The 21,391-nt window shown below is 50.2% G+C and overlaps 1 protein-coding gene across 13 annotated transcripts in view; it reads left to right on the top strand.

Annotated features, from left to right (window-relative positions):
- The window catches only part of TANC2 (tetratricopeptide repeat, ankyrin repeat and coiled-coil containing 2), a 136,131-nt gene that overhangs the window by 50,676 nt on the left and 64,064 nt on the right, over positions 1-21,391 (top strand). For 7 of the 13 annotated variants that reach the window (XM_072356812.1, XM_072356810.1, XM_072356806.1 and 4 more), the window contains 2 exons: positions 813-992; positions 13,147-13,257. In XM_072356812.1, coding sequence (XP_072212913.1) covers positions 813-992; positions 13,147-13,257 — 291 coding nt within the window. Of the gene's footprint in view, positions 1-812; positions 993-4,443; positions 4,780-5,650; positions 5,729-13,146; positions 13,258-21,391 lie in introns of those variants that run through there. The other 6 variants (XM_072356814.1, XM_072356813.1, XM_072356811.1 and 3 more) reach the window with 5 other exon arrangements.

Here is a 21,391-nt window from a genome sequence, read left to right as displayed (position 1 = left end):
TGCAGCACCCAGCTCTTACATGGCTGATCCCTGACGCTGTGACCATTCCTTTGTTCCCATTGCTCAGTTCCCCATAGCTTTAGGCGTGTACCAGTGCTTGGGCAGAGTTCTGTGTGTGCCTATGCCATGCTGGCACCAACACCATTCGCCCTCCTGGTGCTGATGGGTGGTTGGGGATGGGCTGCACAGTGAGCAGAGCTGCCGAGCTCTCTGCAACTCCAGCAGTGCACTGTGCAAAATTAATGCAAAGGATAAACGATGCTCCACATGCCCTTACAGGGATGTGCTCTGCAGGGGTTCCCGCGTGTGCTTAATTAAAGCAGCATGAAACAAATAGAAAAGCATTGGTGCCCGGCTCAGATTGCACCTGTAAGGACCATCTCTAAGCCAATGTACCTGAGTGTGTGCTGAGGAGGGGAACAGGCACTGAGAGCTCAAACCCGGCCTCTATGGGAGTGCTGTGTGTGTAACCTCATTATGCTTTGGTGATATCAGAAACATCTTGTGGTGTTTGCAGTCCTTCCACGTTGGGCTCTGCATGTGTCCCACGCTGGCCAAGCAGAGCTGGGGCGGCCATTAATGCTGAAAAATCAAAGGGCTTTTGGTACACTGGGGTTAAATTCGACATGCAAGCAAGAAAAACCCAAACAAACAGTTCATGGCATTGCTGTTTCCAATCTGAAGAGCAGCCCTGGGACGCTGTTGGAGAAATACAGTGATTTCTTTGTGGGAACGACCCCATTTGGGAGAGATGAACCCAAACCCATAGAGCCTTCCCCTCATCACCGTGCTGTCCCTTTGTGTTCCTCCAGGCACCTCCACAGAGAACGACTGTGCTTTCGAAGCAGACTACGCCATCCCGCCGCTCCCCGTGACCGAAGGTATGCAGCAGTTTCGGATTATGGAGGGCATGTCCCGCTCCCTTCCATCCTCCCCCTTACTCACACATCAGTCTATCAGTGTTCGGCTCCAACCCGTGAAGAAGTTGCCTGGTAAGGACTTTAAATAACGTTCGGTGGGGGCTTTTTTTGGTCCGTCGGTGCAAAAATGTGTGTAAGAGAACGTTGGTGACGCGCAGCGGAAGCGTTCCCAGCAGCTGTATAAGAACTTTAAGCTGATAGTTTGGAGGCTGGGGGAGTGCATCAGGGAAGTGGTACCATGGTGAGGCAGAGGGATCTTTAAGGAGGGTCTGTTTATGTTGTTGCACTGTTTTGTTTAACTGATGTCATTGGGTTTGGGTTGGAACACCGAAGGATGGCAAAGCAGGTGGGTTTCCCAAAGCAGCTGCTGTTGAGCAGCTGTTGGAAAGCCCGATGCTTTCTTGCTGGTTGGAACTTTGGGAAGCTTGCTTCTTGCCCCAAATTGGACTTTTCTCTGTGCCCATCTTTTAAATCAACCAACCAGGGTGCAGCGTTGCACCGAGGGAACCCTCCAGACCGATGTTCAGCCAATGCCCTGAATGCCGCTGTGCTTCGTGCCGTGCTGTTCCTGCCCACTGGTGAAAGGAGAAGTTGAAAAGGGCTCAGTGGTTGCACTGAGGATGGGCTGCGTGGCCGTGGGGGGTGGGAAGGGGTGTCCTCTGTTTGTGCCAAGTGTGAGAGTATCTCCTGCCATGCCCTCATCCCATGGATGGAACGGCCCCAGCTGCCATCTCACAGCTGCTGCTCTTTTGCCAGCAAATCATTCCCCTCATAGAGCTTCACAGGACCATGGGACCCTTAGAGATGGAGGGGACTCTGAAGGCATCTGACCCCTCTTCTGGGCCGGCGGTGCTGTTGTGTGCGGAGTGCAGCAGGATGTAATGCTGTGGGTGTAGGAGGAAGGTTGCTTCGGGTCTGTGCCCGTCTGGATGTGCATTCATAGAGCAGAAGCTGTGGGGTTACGTCTGCTCCCATGCTGGGTTCTGGTAACCCAGCTCCTTGAATCCTGCTTTTCATCTCCCTGGGTAATTAGGGTCGTTAACGTGGGACACCTGAGATGAAGTGGCAAACCTGTAAACCTTGCAGGTTGCCTTTGTGGCTCTCTGTTAGCAGCCAGCTTCCTTCAGAGCTGCATTCTGGGGACAGCCCTATGCATCCATTGGAGCCCCATTGGGAAGGTGGGCGCTTTGTACTCCAGTGCCTTTCCACCCATTTAAACACCCCATCCCAAGCAGAGCCAGCGCAGCCTCTGATTTCACACATACACATCCTGATGCTTTCAGTGGAGCTCCAACATACTTGAAATTCAAAGCGTGCGTCGGTGGCTTAGCGTGATTTTTTTGTCATTATTAGTTTAATTTACTGTCGGTACGGTGGAAGGGAAGGGAGGTGTTTGCTGTGCATCCTCGTGCAGTCATTAGAGGGATTTGTTTGCTTTCATTGAGGTGATGCGTAAAGGAGCTGGAGGAGCAGCGTTGTGCTGCCGGTTGTTATTTGTGGCGTTTCTCACATCTCCTCACCCATTTCTTAACATCCTCATATTTATAACCCAGCTGAGAGCTTCCCAATGCTGAGCATCCCCTCAGCTGCAGGCAGAGAGGAGAGAAAATGGTTGAGGTATTATCCCGTTGCTTTGGTCTCTGTGCAATACGTGTGGTGCTCGGGCAGTGGGATGGTGCCTTTCATGGCATCAGATGCCATGTTGGCTCTGTGTGTTTTTCCCCTTGGAGATGTAGGACCATTTGCTGTGCCGTGCTGCTGTTGGGAGCTGTATGGGCTGGGGGTGGAAGGTTTGGTTTCCATACAAGGGCTGAAGTGCTGTGGGTACCTCTGGGGCTGCATTCCCCATAGGAGGAGCAGCACTGATGGGGCAGGAAGGTGGCTGTGGGGGTTGGCCATCTCCATGGGCATCACCAGCATCCCTTAATGAGGGTCTTAATGTAACCCTTTAGAAGGAGCAATAAGGCTGTATAGCAAAGAGAAGCTTGCCCAGCAGATACAGCAGCACTGTCTGTTTGCTTTAATATCATCTTTCATAGCAGTGGATTCACTGATCTGTGCACAGGTCGGCGTTCCATCCACTCCACAGCAATGATTTCCACCTTGGGTTGAACACCACCCCGTGGTGCCATGATTTCCTCAGCAGAGGGCTGCCTTGCTCACTGCCTGATCCCTCCGTCTGCTCCGTGCAGAGCCCTGGTGAGGAGCTGATAAATATTCAGTGTGCTTGCAATTTCCCTTCTGCCGGATTAATGAAAAGCTTAAGGTCATCGTTGCTCTGAGGGGTGAATTAACACTGAGCATAATTGATGCGCTCCGTCCCCCTCCTGCATTGGTAGCAGTGGGGCAGCAGTGGCTGAGGATGCTTTGGAGCAGAGCATGCAACCCCCGTCACTGCATTTGTTCTCCTTATAATGACAGCTTTATTAGGAAGTCCAATGGGAAATGTGCCTGAGAAGGCAGTAATAAAGCACCAGACAAACCCCAAACACAATGCTTGCAGGCCAGGTGAGCGTGCAAACCATTCGGGTTTGCTTGCAGGCACGCTGGCACTTGAAAGTTGCTTCTCCTGCTGCACGGCACTGTTACACATCATTGCACTGTGGCTGCAATGCAAACAGGGCAATGCATTGCATACCCCAGAGAAAGCACTGCTGTGCATGTCTGGGTGCTGCAGAGATGGACGTGTTGGGGTGCAGTCCTGAGCCATTCCCATTTGCACACATGGGGGTAATTTTATTCCTCACCGTCCTCGGCTATTTTTAATTCTCCCGTTGGGTAACAGGTTGCAAACTGAGTTCTTTCTGAGTGGGAGCGTTTCTGAAGGCTTTAAATAGTGCTTGCTGAGCAGGGCCTTGGGAGCAACCTGTTCATCAGCTCGTGGTGCAGGAGCTGCAGCTCCTGTGCTTGCAGTGTGCTGTCTGTGCATGCATCGGGTGAAAGGCACCAACAACAGCATCAAGCAATGTGGCTGTAGTGCAAGATAATGTGTTTTTCCCATGGATAATAGCATAAAACAGTGGGTTTTTTTTCCCCTGTGTGTCTAAACCGTGGCTGTGCCTCAGCTTATTCTGGCAGCTGTGTGAGCTGCCTTTCAATGCGCCCATGCACCCGAGGGTGCTCTGTACCCCATTGTGATGCTGCTGCTCAGTGCTGGTGCTGCAGGTTGGTGCATCACGGTGCTCAGGCCTTTCTTTGGGGCACCATCAGCTCAGTGCTGTTTCCTTCATCATTCCTTCAAGCTTGGAAAGCGCTGCAAAACCACCTCAGTGAGCTGCAATCTGTGCAAGGCTCCCCATGCATGCAAGGCTCCCCATGCATGCATCCCCTTCCAGCCAAACAATGCCGGCTGCAAAGCAACGAGAAGGGGGATGCTGCGGCTTTAAAGCATCCCAGGGCCAACAGCCTCTTGGTATAAATTGTTCCCAGAATCCATGTCACAGCTCCTTATATGGGGCTGCTTTTTTTTTCCTCTCCGTTGCCATACCAACCGCAGCACTGCACCATTCATCGGGTCCTGGGCTGCATCGCTGCCCCTCAGCTCACTCCAAGAGCATCGGTGGATCATTGGCCCCGTGGTGCTGTGCCACCCTTTACCTCTTCTTACAACAATTTGCTCCGGGGGGGGTGAAAAAAAAAAGGGCAAATTAAATGCCAGCTGAGAGAGAAAGCGGTGTAGAAATCCTTCTGTTTTTCCCCCAAGAGAGGCATGTAGTCTACGTTTGCTGCAGCATTCTGGAAGGAAGGAAGGAAGGAAGGGCTCTTTAATAGCGAGAGGATTAATGAAGAGAGGAAGCTGTGAGCTCTCCTGAAACCATCATCTCGGAGCCCATTCTGTGGGGACGGCGAGGATGCAGAGGTGATGGGGGGGGTTGCTGGGGGGCACTGATTTGCTGTGGGCAGAGGGAGCCGTCACTGCGCCGCAGCCCTGGGCTGATGGCATGGAGCTGTGTGGGGCTGGGATGTGGATGTGATCTGTGGGGCTGGGCTGTCGGTCTGGGTTGTGTGTCCAGGCTCTGGGTCTGGGCTGTGAGTCTGTTCTGTGGGTCCAAGGCTGTTCTGTGGGTCTGGGCTGTAGGTCTGCACTGTGGGTCCAGGCTGTGATTCCAGGCTGTGCATCTGATCTTTGGGTCCAGGCTACAGGTCTGGGCTGTGGGTCTGATCTGCAGGTCTGGGCTGTGCGTTCAGGATACAGGTGTGGGCTGTGGATCCGGACTGTGGGTCTGCTCTGTGGGTCCAGTCTATGGGTCTGGGCTGCAGGTTCAGGGCTGCTCTGTTGGGTCTCGCTGCCCTCCTGCTGCAGCATTGCATGCTTGTGGGTGCTGGGGCGAGAAAACAAAGCCCTGTGAGTGTCGGCACTTCTCCTCTTGCATGCACTTGCATTGAAATTGTGGCAGGCTTTGCTTGGCCTCCTTTAGCTCTGCAGAAAATCAATGTAGAATAAAAGGGCTGAGCACCTGGAGCTGGCGTGGAAGCCATTAGGTGGCTTGTAACGTAAGGGCAGGTTTTGGAGCTTTGGGTGTTTTTCTTTTGGTCGTTGCAATAGTTTTACATAACCCTGAGCTCGTTTCCTGCTCGTGGAGATGAGGATTGTATGGACAAAAGCTTATACGAACCTGCACTGAAAAACATTCCACTTCCTCAGCATTGCTGAAGTAGAACAGATCTACTGAGGAGCGGGCTGGAAAATAATCCACCAGGGATATCAAGGATGGTATTTTTGGTTTCAGAGCAACGGCATCATGACGAGGAGGTGTTTAATTGGAGCTGCTGGGAGGAACACTGGTACAGCAGTGACCATTTGCAAGGTGTGGTTTGAGGAATGGCACCTGGTGCTGCTCTGTGTGCAGGGTGCTGTGTTTGCTGTCATTCCTGGCTGTTTTGGTTCCATTGGGGTTGCGGTGTGGTCACTTTTTCCCTCTTGCTTTCTGTAGCTGTTGCTCTGGCAGCTTGGTATGGGTCGGGAAGGGCTGTGTTGGAGTGTGGGTGGGATGGAGGGCTGCTTGTGGGGAGCCCGGCAGCATTCAGTGCCACCTGCTTCAGGATGCTGTGTTTGTCAGGATGCATCATTCACTTTCCATTTCATTTTCCTTAATCCATCGCCATCCACGGCAGTCTGGAGGCTTAGCACAACCCGGCACCTTACATAATGTCAGAAGGGGGAACTGAATTGCATCTCAGGATGAGAGGCAGAAGGTGTGTGTGCAGAATCTCCTTGTGAGTTCAGCCCCCAGTGTTTTTCACCCCGTACCCCAACCTGAGATGCTACATGCTGGGCTGTGCCTGCCAGGACCTTCCTGCTTCATAGAACCATAGAATCATAGAATGGCCTGGGTTGAGAAGGCCTGCAATGCTCATCTAGTTCCAACCCCCTGCTATGAGCAGGGTCACCAACCAGCAGCCCAGGCTGCCCAGAGCCACATCCAGCCTGGCCTTGAATGCCTGCAGGGATGGTGCATCCACAGCCTCCTTGGGCAACCTGTTCCAGTGCGTCACCACCCTCTGCATGGAAAACTTCCTCCTAATATTCAACTTAAACTCTTCCTTTCCTGTCTGTGTGTGGGTAACATCACTGCTGTGCCGGGGGGTACTGGTGGCATTTTGTTCCGGGTGTTTTGTGTATGGCTGAACTCAATGGGAAGGCTGTTACTCGGTGCAGTAACATTGAACACATCCGTCACCCCAAGCTGCCCTGCCTGCCCTGGAGCTCAGAGCCAGAAGTTTGTCCTCATCTCACACCGGTGTTGCACAAAATGGAGCATCTGTCATCGCTTTGCTTTTGAGGGTGGGAATTTCCAGGCGTAGCAATGAGGTTCCTCCAGCTGGAGGAGGTTCTGTGGGGAGTGGGGATGTGGGATTAGATTGGAGGAGGTGCTGTGTGGGCATTGGACCCAGCTGCCCACTCCCGCAGTGCTCCCCACTAGAGCCACCAACCTCCAGGTCTGCTACTTGCCCAGGTTGCCCAGGGCCCCATCTGGTCTGGTCCTGAGCACTTCTATGGATGGAGCATCCACAGCCCAGCTCCATCAGCCTGTCTTTACAGGGGAGCTGCTCCAGCCCTCTGCTCATCTTTGTGGCCCTCCTCTGGACCGTCTCCATCAGCTTCACATCCCTCCTCTATTGGGAGCCCCACACCTGGATGCAAGACTCCAGATGGGGCCTCCTGCATATCTGCGTGCCTCTGTGCCATAAACCTTTAGCAGTCTGTGCACCTCGGAATAGGAAATAGTGTAATCCGTCCCTCTGCTGTGCACTCAGCCAAGAAATAGCACCGTGCTTGTTACCAGGATGCAGCTCGTGATGAGTTTCTCCAAGCAGATGATGCGTGTGCCTGCGTTCTGAAACCTGCTGCTTGCTTATTTCGGCATCAGCTTTTTTAGCCGTCCAAAGAAGCGGCCTTAAAATATCAGCTCTTTGCACAGCGAAATGGGATGGGAAAACAAATGAACTCCCACTAATTGGACATTGTATTTTGACCAGATTGGGGGGAAGGAGGGATCCTGATTTCATAGAATAGGTGGAGTGGACCTTCACGGATCCTCTGGTGCAGCTGCCCTGCACTGAGCAGGGATGCCCACAGCTCTGTGCCCCCCCAGCCTCATCTTGGGGTCTGCATGGATGGGTTACCTCTCTAGGCAAGATTCCCAGCACTGACTTGGTTATATACCTCCCTCTTTAGTAAACCAGATATTTAGGCTCCCAGAAGGTGTTGTGTTGTAACCAACTGCTGCTTGACACAGCCTGGGGGTGCCCCGCTGTGGGAATCCTCATGTCCTTTGGGATCCACGGGGTCTGCTCTGTGTCCCTTTCCATATAGAAGGGACAGGGTTTGCTGGTGGCTGCCTGGTATCCCTGCAGCCCACTGACGGTCAGTTCTAAATGTGGTCATCTCTTATCATAGAGCCGTGGAGCAGTTAAGGTTGGAGAAGACCTGTGAGATCATCTATTCCAGCAGCCAACCCATCTCCACTGTGCCCACCCTCCTCCATCCTCCCATTCTGAGCTCCAGAATCGTGTTCCTCCCTCAGCCAGGTTGTACAGGCAGAGGCGTGGAAGTGGGATGGGGATTTGGGGAGGGATTAAAGCATCCCACAAAGCTTTCCTTGGCACAGCAGTGGGGATATGCAGCTCAGTGCCCACCGGGGCTGCTCCGGAGCAGGCAGATTCTGGCCACCCACATCAGACGCAGGCAGGTTGCATAAGGGGATAAGAATAACTCCACATTGTCTTCTAGTAAAGGGGATTGCTGTGTGGCACATACAGACTTTTGTCTTGTATCGTATCTGTTAGAAGGCATTTGTGCGTGTATAAATAGGTTGCTGTGCTGAAATCTGCTTGCTGATGGCCAGGTACCCAGCTCTGCTAGGTAGTAACCACCTTGACATTGCATATTTGATTGATTTATTGTAGAATCATTGTAAAACCATGACAATCATAGAATGGTTTGGGTCGGAGGGGACCTTGAAGTTCATCTCATTCCAACCCCTCTGCTATAGGCAGGGACACATTTATATGCTCACATTTAAAGTTCTGCTTTCATGGTTGCATGCAATGTGGCTATTGCAGATACAAGGGCAGATGGGCTTCAAGAGGAAATAAGGATGAAATAAGGGTGACACCAGGATGCTGCACTGTGCACAGAGAGCAGCAGGGTGCAGGAGCTGCTGCTTGCAGTGGGTTCTGGTGTTGGCTCAGCATCCCGAGAGCTTCTGCATTGGATTTCAGCCTTTTCTATGTTGGTAAACACCAAGGTGAGGAGCTTCGTATTGGGGATAGAGCAATCCCTGTGGCTGCTACCAACAAAGAAACATGGATCCAACATAGTTGGCTATCAGCTGCACAGCTGTGTGTGCATTCCAATGGGTTTACAAGCCTGCCTTTATCACCCAAACCAACCGGTTCATTGATGCTCTGCTCCCAGCCTTGGCCCTACCGTATCAGTGCAAATCTGGCTGTGTAACTGGATGTATAACTTTGAGCACCCCCGGCCTGTCATGAAATATTGAAGTAACACATAATTAGTCCTGCTTTCTCACTTTGGTGACTAGGGTGGACAATTCCCTTTGGTTGTTGTTCTTTAGACCCCTTGCAGGACTTCTCTCTGAACTGGGGAGGTATGAACTTGAGGCTGTTGGGTGGATTAAGAACTGGTTGGCTGCTTGAAGAAGGGTGGCCAGCAGGGAGAGGGAGGTGATTGTCCCCATCTACTCAGCTCTTATGAGACCCCATCTGCAGTGCTGCATCCAGGCCTGGGGCCTCCGGTACAGGAAGGATGTGGAGCTCTTGGTGCAGATCTAGAGGAGGGCCACTGAGATGATCAGAGGGCTGGAGCATCTCTCCTATGAGGAAAGGTTGAGGGAATTGGGATTGTTTGGCTTGGAGAAGAGAAGACTGTGGGGAGACCTCATTGTGGCCTTCCAGTACTTGAAGGGAGCATATAAACAGGAGGGAGAACAGCTGTTTGTGAGGGTGGACAGTGATAGGACAAGGGGAATGGTTTTAAACTGAGACAGGGGAGGTTTAGGTTGGGTATTTGGAGGAAGTTTTTCACCCAGAGGGTATTGATTGATGCACTGGAACAGGTTGCCCAAGGAGGCTGTGGATGCCCCATCCCTGCAGGCATTCAAGGCCAGGCTGGATGTGGCTCTGGGCAGCCTGGGCTGCTGGTTGGTGACCCTGCACAGAGCAGGGGTGAAGCTGTGGTCAGTGCTCCAGTTGTTTCCCACAGCCCAACCTAATCAATGTGTGTGATGGAAACCTCATATGCTAAAGCAGAAGTGCATTGCTGGGTCCTGCAGTGACGCACAGCTTTGGAAGGAGGAAGGGAATATGTTTGGAGGACACTCAATGTCCTAAGTAAAGCAGGGAATCAGGGAATTAGGTTTTCCTTTCTATGGTCCTCCTCAGCTCTGTCCTACAGCAGCTTCCTACAGAGAAGAGGAAAATGCCTTTCCTTCGGTTCCAGTTCCATTTGCTTCTGGTTTCTCCCATTGAAACTGATGTGAAAATCCAAGCCCTGTGCATTCACGGTTCAGCCTTTAGCTCAGGATAACGGGCACACTGCCTTCCTCCAAACAGCAATTTAATGGCATTACCCTTCATTTGATCACAGGGACGGAGCGCTTCGCTTCTTTCCTTGGAACAAAACACCCTTTTGCTGTGGATCCGGGTCACCTTGGGCAGCTGTGCTCATTTTGAGCCTCGGAGCTGCTGAGAGCTGCCAGGGGCTGAATGGCAGCACCGCATCTCAGTGAGTGCTGTGCTCTCATCTGTTTTAAACCTAACTTCGAACGAAGCCAAAAAGAAAAACAGGGGAGGAGGGAGGTGAGGAACGTTTCTGCCGCAGCACTGCTCCCGTTTTCTGCCATTCAGAGGATTCCGTGGGTTTTTGAGCAGAACGTGAGTGGGCTGAAAATGCTGATGGCGTGATCACATCACGGAGTCCTGGGTCTTCATCCATTGTTTCTGTAGTTTAACAGGAGTTAGAAACAGCACTGGGTATATAGGGATGTGTGCAGGCCTCTGTTTGGGAAGCTGAGGCGAGCGGCGCTGGCTTCATCCTCATCTTTCCTCCTCCCTCTGAGGAATCTTCCCTCCACGCACGGAATTTGTACTCAAAGCTGGTTCAGAAGATACTGAGAAGGAGAATTTTAGATGGGGAAATGACGTGGAGAACTGCTGCTGTGTCACAGCTCGGAGATGTCAGAGCCGAACTCCTGGGTTTGGATGGGAAGATGAAAGCACCATCCGCTCCTCCTGCAGTGTCAGTGCGTGAGATGCTGCTCCTCAAATCTGTTTTCCCTGTGGAGATGAAGGCTTTTTTTGGGTAGTCCACGTTGGAAATAAATTAAGCAACAGGGAAAGGAGGATCCTGCCATAGAATCATTGCAGCTTTTGAGTTGGAAGGGACCTTTGCAAGTCATCTTGTCCCACTCCCCTGCAATGAACAGGGACATCTGCAGCTCCATCAGGTACTCAGAGTCTGGTCCAGTCTGACCTTCCTTCCTCTCCTTATGGTCAGTTCCTTTTTCTGAGTGCATTTTGATATAAGGAAAGCCTTTTTTAAATTAGAATGCAAACTCATCTATAAATTACATGACAGTGAATGGGAATGGAGGACAATTAGAGTGCTCAGCAGAGCACAGTGCTAATGGAGACCGAAGGAATATGGGCATGCTGGTTTGGTTCTGTTTTTATTTGGTAGCTTCATTACAGATCTCTGCTTTTGTCCCTAGTCCATCTTTGGTTTTGTGTGCTGTTCACTTCACACCTTGCTGTTCTGGATGCTGGTTTTGGGTCATGGGTGATGCTGTGATGTTTGGTGGCCTTGTGAGCCTTGGGGAGAATTGCTGTGCAAAGAGGAGGAAGCAGGAAATCATTGCCCTGGTGGAAGGCAGCCCCACTGCTGCACAAAGGTCATAATAATGCAGCTTATTAAGCTTACAACTGCTCACCCTGTGATGGTTTTGCATTACATGGTGAATTCCTGGCCTGGAATGACCATTACTTCCCTTAAAGAGGTCTGTGGGGACAGGACAGGGGGAAATGGCCATAAACTGGGGTCTCCTTCTCTGGGGATATTCCAGACCCATCTGGATGCCAACCTGATGTAGGGGGCTGCTTGGGCAGGGAGCTGGACTCAGTGAAGGTCCCTTCCAACCCCTGCAGTTCTGTGACTCTGTGAAGGATCAGCCCCAGCGGGTGGAGGTGTGAAACACTGCAGGTCCCTTCTGTGAGCTCTGTTCACGTTTCTGCTGTTTTGCAAGCGCTGATGGTGTGATTTTGGTCATTAAGGTTTTGCTGTGCTTATGGGGAGGAAGGGGGGTGCAGGATGTCAGCAGGCTCTTAGGGTTTGTACCTCAGCTGTAGCACAGTGCTAACTGAGCTTCAGTGCCAACCCAGTTGTGATTATTAACATCTCCAGCTGTGAGAAGCACTTCTTTTCAGTGGAACGTTGCTTGGTTGTCGCAGCAGAGGTCTGTGGCTCTGACGTGAGCCTGGAACAATGAAATAAGGACGTGCTATTCCAATTATAAAGATGACTTCTAGTGAGGCTGCAGTAAGGCGGCTGGACCAAACCCCATTGGCAGAACTGCAGCTTCACGTGAAATATCAGCACGTGGCTCTGAGCAGAACGATGGTTCCCAACAACTTTCAGGCCTTGGCAGCAATTCCCCTGGTGCCAATGTGGTTATCTGGCACCCAGCTCTTATGCCTCTGCTGCAGGAGATGCATGAAAGCAAAGCCCATCATGAGGTTTTTGGTGCTGAGGGCAGGAGGACTGTGATGCAAGTGATGCACAGGAGGGCTGTCAGGCTGAGCAGCACAGGCAGGAGTTGGGAGAGCAGCTTTTCAAGTTGGCCTTTCACTTCAATGGGCAGTGAGAGCAGCTGAGAAGCTCAATGCCGTCACCAGCACACATCTTACAGCCCGGTTCCGTTACTCCGGTCTGGTAGAAATACCCATTGAAAAACATGATGCTAAAGGCATTTCAGAAATCATTGCTGCACTACCAGCAAAAGGGGCACAGCGTTTTGTGACTGAATTTCAGAGCTCAGTTCAATCCAGTGCTGTTGGTGCAATGCCGGTGCTGTTTTTGCTCCTGGTGCTTCTCCTTTCCCAGCTCTTCCTTTCATTCCTTTGAATCATTTCTGGATTTGAAGGGATGAAATTGAAGCACTCGGGTCCTCTCCTTCTGAGCTGCGTTGGTTTCCATCCCATCATCCACAGGCAGCGCAGCACCTGTGAGATCAGACGTTTGCAACGCTTCAAAATGGGTTTAGTTTCATTGCTCTGCAGGGGAAACAATCAGTGAATACAGAATCTGTGGATTCATGTCAGTGTTTTGGAGTTAAATACCTGAAACCCCGTCAGGTTCTGCGTCCCTCTGTGCCATCTCAGCCCTTTACGTGGCGGAGTGCAGTCCTGTTTGCTTCCTATAAAAGATGGGTTAAAGTGGGAAGGAAACAGGGAAGTGCTTGGGAGCATCAGGAGCTGCCGCAGCCCTGCATGCTCTGAAGGCAGCAGCCTGCAAGTTGGAATCAGAGCCATCTCCTTTGCAAAGAATGCAGATAATGCTTTTTTTTTTCCAGCAGAAAAGAAAAAGAAAGGGGGGGGGGGGTAACCTGATCTGAGTCTGACAGTGTCATTAAGTGCTTCCATCTGTTGCTTGCTGTTTCCCTTACTCATGAGCCCTCTCTCTCTCTCCCCACCTCCTTCTCCTTAGCCCCTCTGAGGAAAGCAAAGTTTGTTGAGAGCCCTCGCATCCCCGAGTCCGAGCTCGGCTCACCAACACTCTCTTCAGCACAGAAACTGGACGTGGATGCGTACTGCCCTGGTAAGCTGCATGCAGAGGTGCTGCATTTGGAGAGGGACAGCAGCTCCAGCCAGGAGCAGCACTGCATGTAGTGCAGCTCTGTTATACGATGCTGGCTGGGAGCTGCACAGCCCCGTTGCATCGAGCAGGCAGCTCCATGCATTCATTTCTCACTGTTGCCCATTCGCTCGTGCTGCAGGTGAGAGCTGCATGGCTGCTCCCCCTTGGGGCAGCATAGGAGATGAGGAGTGTTGATTATAGGAGGTGAAAGTGATCGGATAGGCTTGAAATTTCATTTTTAATGCTGGCTCTTGGAACGAGAACACGTTTCAGAGCTATCATTGCTCACAGTGATGTGCACTTGTGCAGTGTTGTTGAGCCTACACCCAAAAATAGCATTAATGGTGAGAGCCTATGGGGTGTTTGTGGCTGGGGAAACTGTGTGAGCAGTGCTTGGGGTGCAGGCTTTCTTCTTTGCTTGAGATGGGGTTCATAGATAACAAAGCAGTCTCTGTGCTTGGAAGTGCCTCCTCCAGACCAGAGCTGCTATGGAAAGTGCTCTTCCTTTGTTGAGGATCATGAAATACTTAAAATGTTGCCCTCGCAGCCCTTTCTTCTTCCAACTGAATGTCTTTTCCTTGGTCTCTGTAATTGTAAGTAATTATAACTTGCTACGGTTGCACCTGCAGAGAATTAGAGTTGTAAATGTGGCTTAAAAGCAGAAATCCTGCATTTCCCACTCATGGCATCTCTGCCAGGTGTGCCTCATCCTTCTGCCCCAACTCCATGTGCCCGTGGTTTGGGGATGGGCATCTTCCCAACGCACGCACAGCCCTGTGTGCTGGTGGTGGCATTTCCTAATGTTATTTCTGTCTTTCTTTTGCCTTTTGATCTCCTTTTCTCGTTGCCATTGGAGTGATGTTGAAGGTTAGAGGTGTGTAGGAGCTGAGAGGTGGGGTGGGGGGTGGAGGGGTTTGGAAAGTGATCCCAAGCAAGCAACGTCATTAATTGCACCCTTAAAGGCAGTTTAAAGCACTCAGTAGCGATGAGGTGAGAACATTTTCTGCTCTGCTTCAGCTTGAGGTGCCCCAAGATGAAGTTCTGCTCAGTGCTGGGATGTCTGTGTTAAGGCTGGGGCTGATTTCAGCAAGGAAAGTGTCCTTTGCTGTGCTGTGGTGTGAACCAGTTTCCTCTTAGATCCGTGGTTGCATTCTGTGTGATTTATTGCCTTGTCGTTGGGCTTCAAGTGCGTTCCAATGTTAACTTCTAATGGCTTTAAATCCTTCTAAAGAAGAAGCAGTTGGTGTCTGCTTGCCTGGATGTGGGGCTCTCCTTCCATTCCATGAAGTGGGGCAGCACCTCACAGTGCCATAGACAGTGAGGGCTGACCTGGAGGCTTCCCACTGCCATGTTGTTCATGGACTGGGTGGAAGGCTGGGAATGATCAAACCAACTGTGACCTGAACAAATGCTGTTACCGGGAGCCCTGCATCTGGCCCAGTGTTCTCCAGCCCACTGACCTGGAGGGAATGGGAAATCGTTGCAATCAGCCCTAATTGCAGCAGTTGTGGCCATTCCCTGCCTGGTTGCTATGGGAGCCATCGATGTCTCTCAGGCTCCTCTTGGGAGGATAGCGCTGTTTTCTGTTGTGCTTTGAGGTAGGAAGAGCCTCGAAGTAAACCAGGCTGGGGTTCTGCCATGAGAGCATGCATAGAGGACACAGATCCATTGAGGATGAAGAAGGGCTTTAGGATCACCAGGTCCAACCATCAGCTCTTACTCACTGCATCCCTCCAGCACCCCATAGGAGCATCAGGTTGGGATCGTCTGCAGACCATTCACCATTGTGTGCCAGGTGGCTTCTATGGCAGTTTTGGCCTGGAGGTGCAGATTGGGGTTTGTGGAATGAGCCTTCTTGTCAAAGTGCCCGAGGGCAGAGCTGGAAATAACAGGGATTGCAGATACTGCTGCCATCCATTTTGGCTGTTAAGTGTGCTGAGATGACACAGTACTCTGGAAGCTTCCTGATGTAATCTACAGACCACTGGCTTTCTCTTGTAACCTCAGGTTTAGTTTCCTCTCTCTGAAAGGCAAATAAAAAGACATCAGGTGGTCCAGAAATGCAGTGTAGGAGAGCTTCAGCTCCAAGGCATTGAGCTGGAAGGCACTTGTGGCACAGTGCTGCTATTGGTTCTGCAGCCATCAGTGATGAGCCCATCGGGGTCAGTGCAAAGTCACATCTGAGCCCATGTGATGCTCCATACTGCATTTCCCTGTGTGCAGGCAGCACTGGGGGCCTTTGCTGTACTGCGTGCTCAGCTGTGGCCTTGCTGATGGGCAAAGACAAGGTCACACTTCACCTTCAGATTTCCTAGTGGGAACATAGGGATGCTAAAGAAGCAAAAGGAAAAGGGCAGTGATGGTAGGTGGGGCTCTTGGTCATCCAATTAGTCATCCTTTTTTCCTCCCGACTTGGATATTTCATAGAACCATTGAATGGTTTGGGTTGGAAGGGACCTTGAAAGGTCATCTGCTTCCAACCCCCTGCTGTAGGCAGGGACGCCTTCCTGTGCACCAGGTTGCTCCAAGATGTATTTATTCTCAACTACTCTACAGTCTGGACTAAGTGGTCAATAATTCAACTTCTGTTGTCATTTCGGAGATGAATTTTGGGGCAATATTAGTTTCGTTGCAAGTTTCTATGAGTGTAAGAAGTAAATGTTGGTTTTACCAGCTCTAAAGATAAGTTCATTTCTGGAGAACTGCTTCATTCTTTTATAAGCTTGGTTCCCATGTCCTAATGGTTGAATCAATCCAATGGGTTTTTTTCCCCCTTAACCAAAAGGCACTTGAACTTGAACAGGGATGCTATGGAGAGCTTCTCATCAGTGAAAATATGCGGTGCTCTGAAAGCTGAACTGCTGCTCTCTTACCAGTTGCCTTGACTTCCTATCACTATTCCGGACTGCAAAACAGGGTCTTCTTTATTCTTTTCCAGTGGGTATATTGTTCCCAGCGCTGTAATTTGTTTTGATTGTCAGTATTCTGCCCATCCTATCTGTTCCTTTCTCTTGGTCAGCACAGCTGCATGCTTACACTGCAGACAGGAGGTGGCGTTGGGGTGTCCAATTCACGGAGCAGACATTTAGATGCCAGTCTTATTGATGGTGTAACTCCTGATCACTGGGAAAAGAATGACTTGGAACCCAACCATAACAGTGTTGGCCTGATGCTGACTGGAAAAGATGGACAGCTTACAGCCTTGCTGGGCAGCATCCGTGATACTGATGTATCTTCCAAAGGTCTGCAGCTTATTGCACGCTCCAGAATTGCTGCTTGGGCCTGAAATTGCAGCCAGTTTCCCAAGCTTACTACTGGATTCTCCTCTCTGTTTCCCAACCCAAAGAGATGTGAGATGTGGGGTTACCTACGTGGCCGTCCTGCTGCCTGTCTGCTGACCTCACTGAATTAAGCTGGGTAACAACATAGATGATGACAACATAGGGAGGTGGACCTGCGGTGATGGCTCTGCTATTTGGCCACATCCAAAGTGATGTGGGGACAGCGGTTCCTCTGTGCTCTGTGGCAGAGGAGCACTCATTCCCTGTGCCCATGCTCAGTTTGTGACAAACGTGGCCTTTTTTAACACGAGTTCAGTGGTGGGTGTGTTGAGTGTCCTCATCTTTCCCCCATTCTCTTTTCTTTGGCTTGTAAACAGGAGGGGAAATCCAAGTGCACAAGTGCAGAGGGTTTTTTCAAACCCAGATCATGACATACGTTGGATTGGATTTTCTGGTAGCGTTGATGTTCCTTTTGCTGTGTGTCTGTGGCTCAGTTGGTTCCTGACTAACGAGTGACTTCCTTCTGGCAGTGGGAAGGAGTGCTGGGAAGCAGCTTTGGTTCATGCTGGAAAGGAGAATTTCTCTTGAATTTCTCCATAGAACAAATGCTGTGCAACTCAGGTGAGGTTTGGAACTGGTCTTGCAGGAAGGGAGAAAAGCAGTTTGTTAGTGAAGCACCTGGATAGAGCAGCATGCTGCCAAGCTCGGAGCCATGGGGTGGCCCTGAGCCGCTGTTTGAGCTCCATGGTGTTCATCCTCTGTACTTTTGGCAGCTCGAGGTCACAGCTGAGGAGTAACATGGTTCTATAGGGCTCATTCCAGAGCAGTGCATCCAATGTAGCCTTCATCCCTCACTGGGGAAGTTTTCTCTTCTTGACGTGAGCAAGAGTAAAGAAAAAGCCGTCCCGATAATTCCGAGATGAAGGAAATATGCAGAAATGGTCAAGGGCATTTTCCAAATATAGCTCGAGTATATCCAGAATAATTTAAAGCAGATGTACATAATAATGGGACGGATTCAGGTCACATGTAAAGAGGGACGTCTTTGGATAAAACCCTACAGTTATGTAATGGGAGATCAAAATAATATATGGCACCGTTTCTTCCAGTGCTGTATGGGAGCTCAATGTTGCAACGCAACTGCTCCATTCTCCCACTGCTCATTAAAGAATTCCTGATTTTCTCAGACAAATCGGTTTTATATTCAGGCAGATTCTAGGTTGGGTGCCACTGAGCAAACTGTTACCCTCTTGTTGTAGTTCGACGCTCACTGGAATAGATTTCAGATGTAATTTCAGTTCCATTCAGAGTCTGGTTTTGGAAGTGAGAGCGTAAGCATTGCAGTAAAGATATTCTATGGAGTAAAGGCACACTGTTGGTTTCTCACAGAGGTGCCACCCTGTGTTGCAGATAAGGGAGATTTGGCAGTGGTAGCTGTTCAACAAGCCACAGGGTTGCAAAATATGTCATAGGGAAATCTCATTCCGTTTTAATAGGAATTGAAGGGGATTGAAGAGAAACAGTATTTTACAATGATTATGTTCAAAACGAGACATTTGGAGTGCTTTACTGAGAAGAGCAAAACTAATACAGTGTGCTTAGGAAATTATAGGTTTGATTGCTCAAGGAAATGTTATGAAAGTTATGATCTGCTCCTGGAGGAGAGAAAACAAAACTGATCTGATGAGAAGCAAACCCCAGTGCCCCTGCTTCTGCCTGGAACCCTTCTGGTGATCCCTGGCCAGGGCTACTGTTGTGTCACTCATAGAAGCAGAGAGCATCTTGAGTTGGAAGGGACCCACAAGGATCGTTGAGTCCAACTCATGGGTCAGTAACTACAAACCCAACTCCAGTTCAAGGCTCAGTACCTACAAACCCAACTCTAATTTGTGGTTCAGTGCATACAAACCCAACTCGTGGCTCAGAATCTACAAACCCAACTCCAGCTCACGGCTCTGTACCTACAAACTCAGCTCCAGTTCATGGTGCTCAGTATCTACAAACCCAACTCTAACTCATGACTTAGTATCTATGAACCCAACTCCAATTCAAGGGTCAGTACCTACAAACCCAACCCTAGTTCGTGGCTGAGTGCATACAAACCCAGCTCATGGCTCAATATCTACAAACCCAACTTCAGCTCATGACTCAATATCTACAAACCCAGCTCCAACTCATGGCTCTGTACCTACAAATCCAGCTCCAGCTTGTGGCTCAGTACCTACAAACCCAACTCATGGCTCAGTATCTGCCAACCCAAGTCCAGCTTGTGTCTCAGTGCCTACAAACCCAACTCCAACTTGTAGCTCAACACCTACAAATCGAGCTCCAACTCACAGCTCCTACACCTACAAACCCAACTCCACCCAAAACCTTTTTGACTCAGTCAAGGTAACCTGAGCTAAATGCCATGTGGCAGAAGTGGAAGAACTGCAAATTACTTCTGGGGCATTGAGAAAACTCTCTTTTTCTTTGAACCTGGCTCCTGAGAGAGGCCAGGAATGGCACTAAGCAGTGTGGTCTGTCCTAGCATGCTGCTCTGGAATCTGATTTTGTTACACATAAAGGTTTTCTTGGCAACCAGGAGACCAGCATAGTGCTGGTCCAGAGGTACTGGAGTTGCACCCTTCCACGGTACCCAGAATGCGTGTAGATAAGTTGTTGGGATGCATAAAATTGCTCCCAGCAGCCCTAATTCAGGTAATTTTGGGGTGAATTGCAGAAGGGATCGGGCACAGCTGGTGTGTGTTCAGCTGTTGGAAAGGAAGGAGAATCAGAGGCATCCGTTTGGTCTCTGTGCTCAGCTTGTGATGCTCTCAGTTTCTGCACAAGCCATCTCACATCAGTGCAAGGAGCTTGGATTTGCTTCTGTTGTGTAACGCAGCAGCTGCCTTTCTGTCCTGAAGATGAAGGGTTGGTTCTTCAGAAATGGGATTACCTCTTGCGTGTGGCCTTTTGGAAAGCGCTCATCTGCTTTCTGTTTTGAAGGTGCTTCTTATTGATGAAAAGGTCAGTCCGGAAGAATCTGAATGTCTTATTTTTGGGTCCGTTTGTTCTGGCAGCACACAGCGAGGCAGCGTGCGTACATTTTTCTTCCCCAGAACTACACGTGTGCTGCTCAGACAAATTACCTCTCCTTCCTCCGAGCCCGACCTCTCCTGGTGCTGAGGGTATTAATAACAGATTGTTATTTATGTGATGGGAAACGAGCAGTTCCCTGCAGTGTGTTGGTGCTTCTTGCTGCTAGGTTTGTACTCCTGGAAGCCATTGCACTGAAGCACGCATGAAATGCAGCCACAGCATTGCATTGTGCATGCAGGGTTGAAGAAGTGAGTATTGGGTATTAGGAATGATATCTTCTGCAGAGAGTGGTCACGTGCTGGCATGGCCTGCACAGAGGACAGGGAGCTCCAGTCTTTGGAGGTGTTCAGAACCATGGAGATGTGGCACTGAGGGATGTGGTTATGGGCACGGTGGGGTGGGGTTGGATATGGGGGTTACAGAACCTTTGTGGTTCTATAAGCTGGGCTAAGCTCAGAACTTCATTCTAGGGACAAAAGACAGTTTTGTGCCCCTGGGAGCAATTGTAGGGCTGCTGTAGGCAGGGTTACACCCAGCCCCAAAGGGGTGAGCCATGGCTCAGCTACAGGAACCCATACCGAGTGCTTCTCCCCATGCATCACTGCAGACATCACACTGCACAGTCGGCTATTTGCTAATTTTAGGCCAGTGCAGAGATCTGGGATGAATTCTAAAAGTCTACTTTTATTAGAAATAAAGCAGAAATAACCTTGGAAATCAAAGTCCCGTATCCTGCTCATTTTACGTAAACGTATCTGTTCTGAATAGGACTCCCTGGGATGGTAAATGCCCACAGCCCAAATGTGGGTGGTCAGCGGCTCGGGAAAATGGGGCCATCCATCTAAATTTGTCTCTGTCTTAAATCCATCCTGTTCACATCGGCGCCGTTTAAAGCGGTACAATAGGGATTCAGTGACTTAGAAGACAGCTTCCATTCTCACGCTCCATAATCCACTTTCGCCGTGGTGAAGCTGCCATGTAAGCAGTGCTCCCAGAGCCAGAAATGCTCATAAGCATTGACTTTCGTTGCACAGAAGGGCTCCTGAGGGCTGTGGTGTGGGTGAAGCACCCAGAATTGGCTGGGAGCTGGGTGAGAGTTTCTGGTTTGTATATATCCCTGATCCCATGGTTGGTGGGGTTCAGTTATCAGAGAGCTCTATTTGAAGCTCCAGGCTGAGAGCTGCAGCAGCCCCAAGCCAGGAGATGGGCTCTTTTCCAGATTGTACACGATCAGATGAATAATTAACTGTAGAGTAATTGCAGATCCTCATTAGTATCCTACAACTGCACCAAGCGCAGTGTTGCATCGGTGTGATGTGGGAAGAGGTTGACCTTCAGGGTTCGACTGTACTGCAGCAGCTGTGGTCAATGGGGGCAGAATGTGCCCTTCAGAACCTCACCATTGGGATGCCAAAAGTCCTTAAACAGACTCAGTTCTTTGGCAGGAAAACTGGAGGAAACAATCATCTGGAATTTTGCTTTTTGATGTAATTTTTAAGCTCGGAGGGGGGTTGGGAGGTGCTCTCACCTCCATGTCTCAGCCCATATGATGCACATGGAAACCTCTCCAAAGCAGCACTTCCCATATAACCCTGAGCATGTCCAAAGCAGCAGCTGACAGCAAATGATGCTCGGGATTTTTCTGCCCTCTTCTTTGCTGTTAACCCCTGAGAAGTGCAGGTTTGCTGCTGAGCATCTCGTGTAGCTCTTTGGGAGCAGCAGAAGTTGGCACA

Source organism: Excalfactoria chinensis, chromosome 24 (genome assembly GCF_039878825.1).
Source record: "Excalfactoria chinensis isolate bCotChi1 chromosome 24, bCotChi1.hap2, whole genome shotgun sequence".
Taxonomy (NCBI): domain Eukaryota; kingdom Metazoa; phylum Chordata; class Aves; order Galliformes; family Phasianidae; genus Excalfactoria; species Excalfactoria chinensis.
Note: the sequence above shows the minus strand (reverse complement) of the source record. Positions and strands in the feature narration are given on the sequence as shown.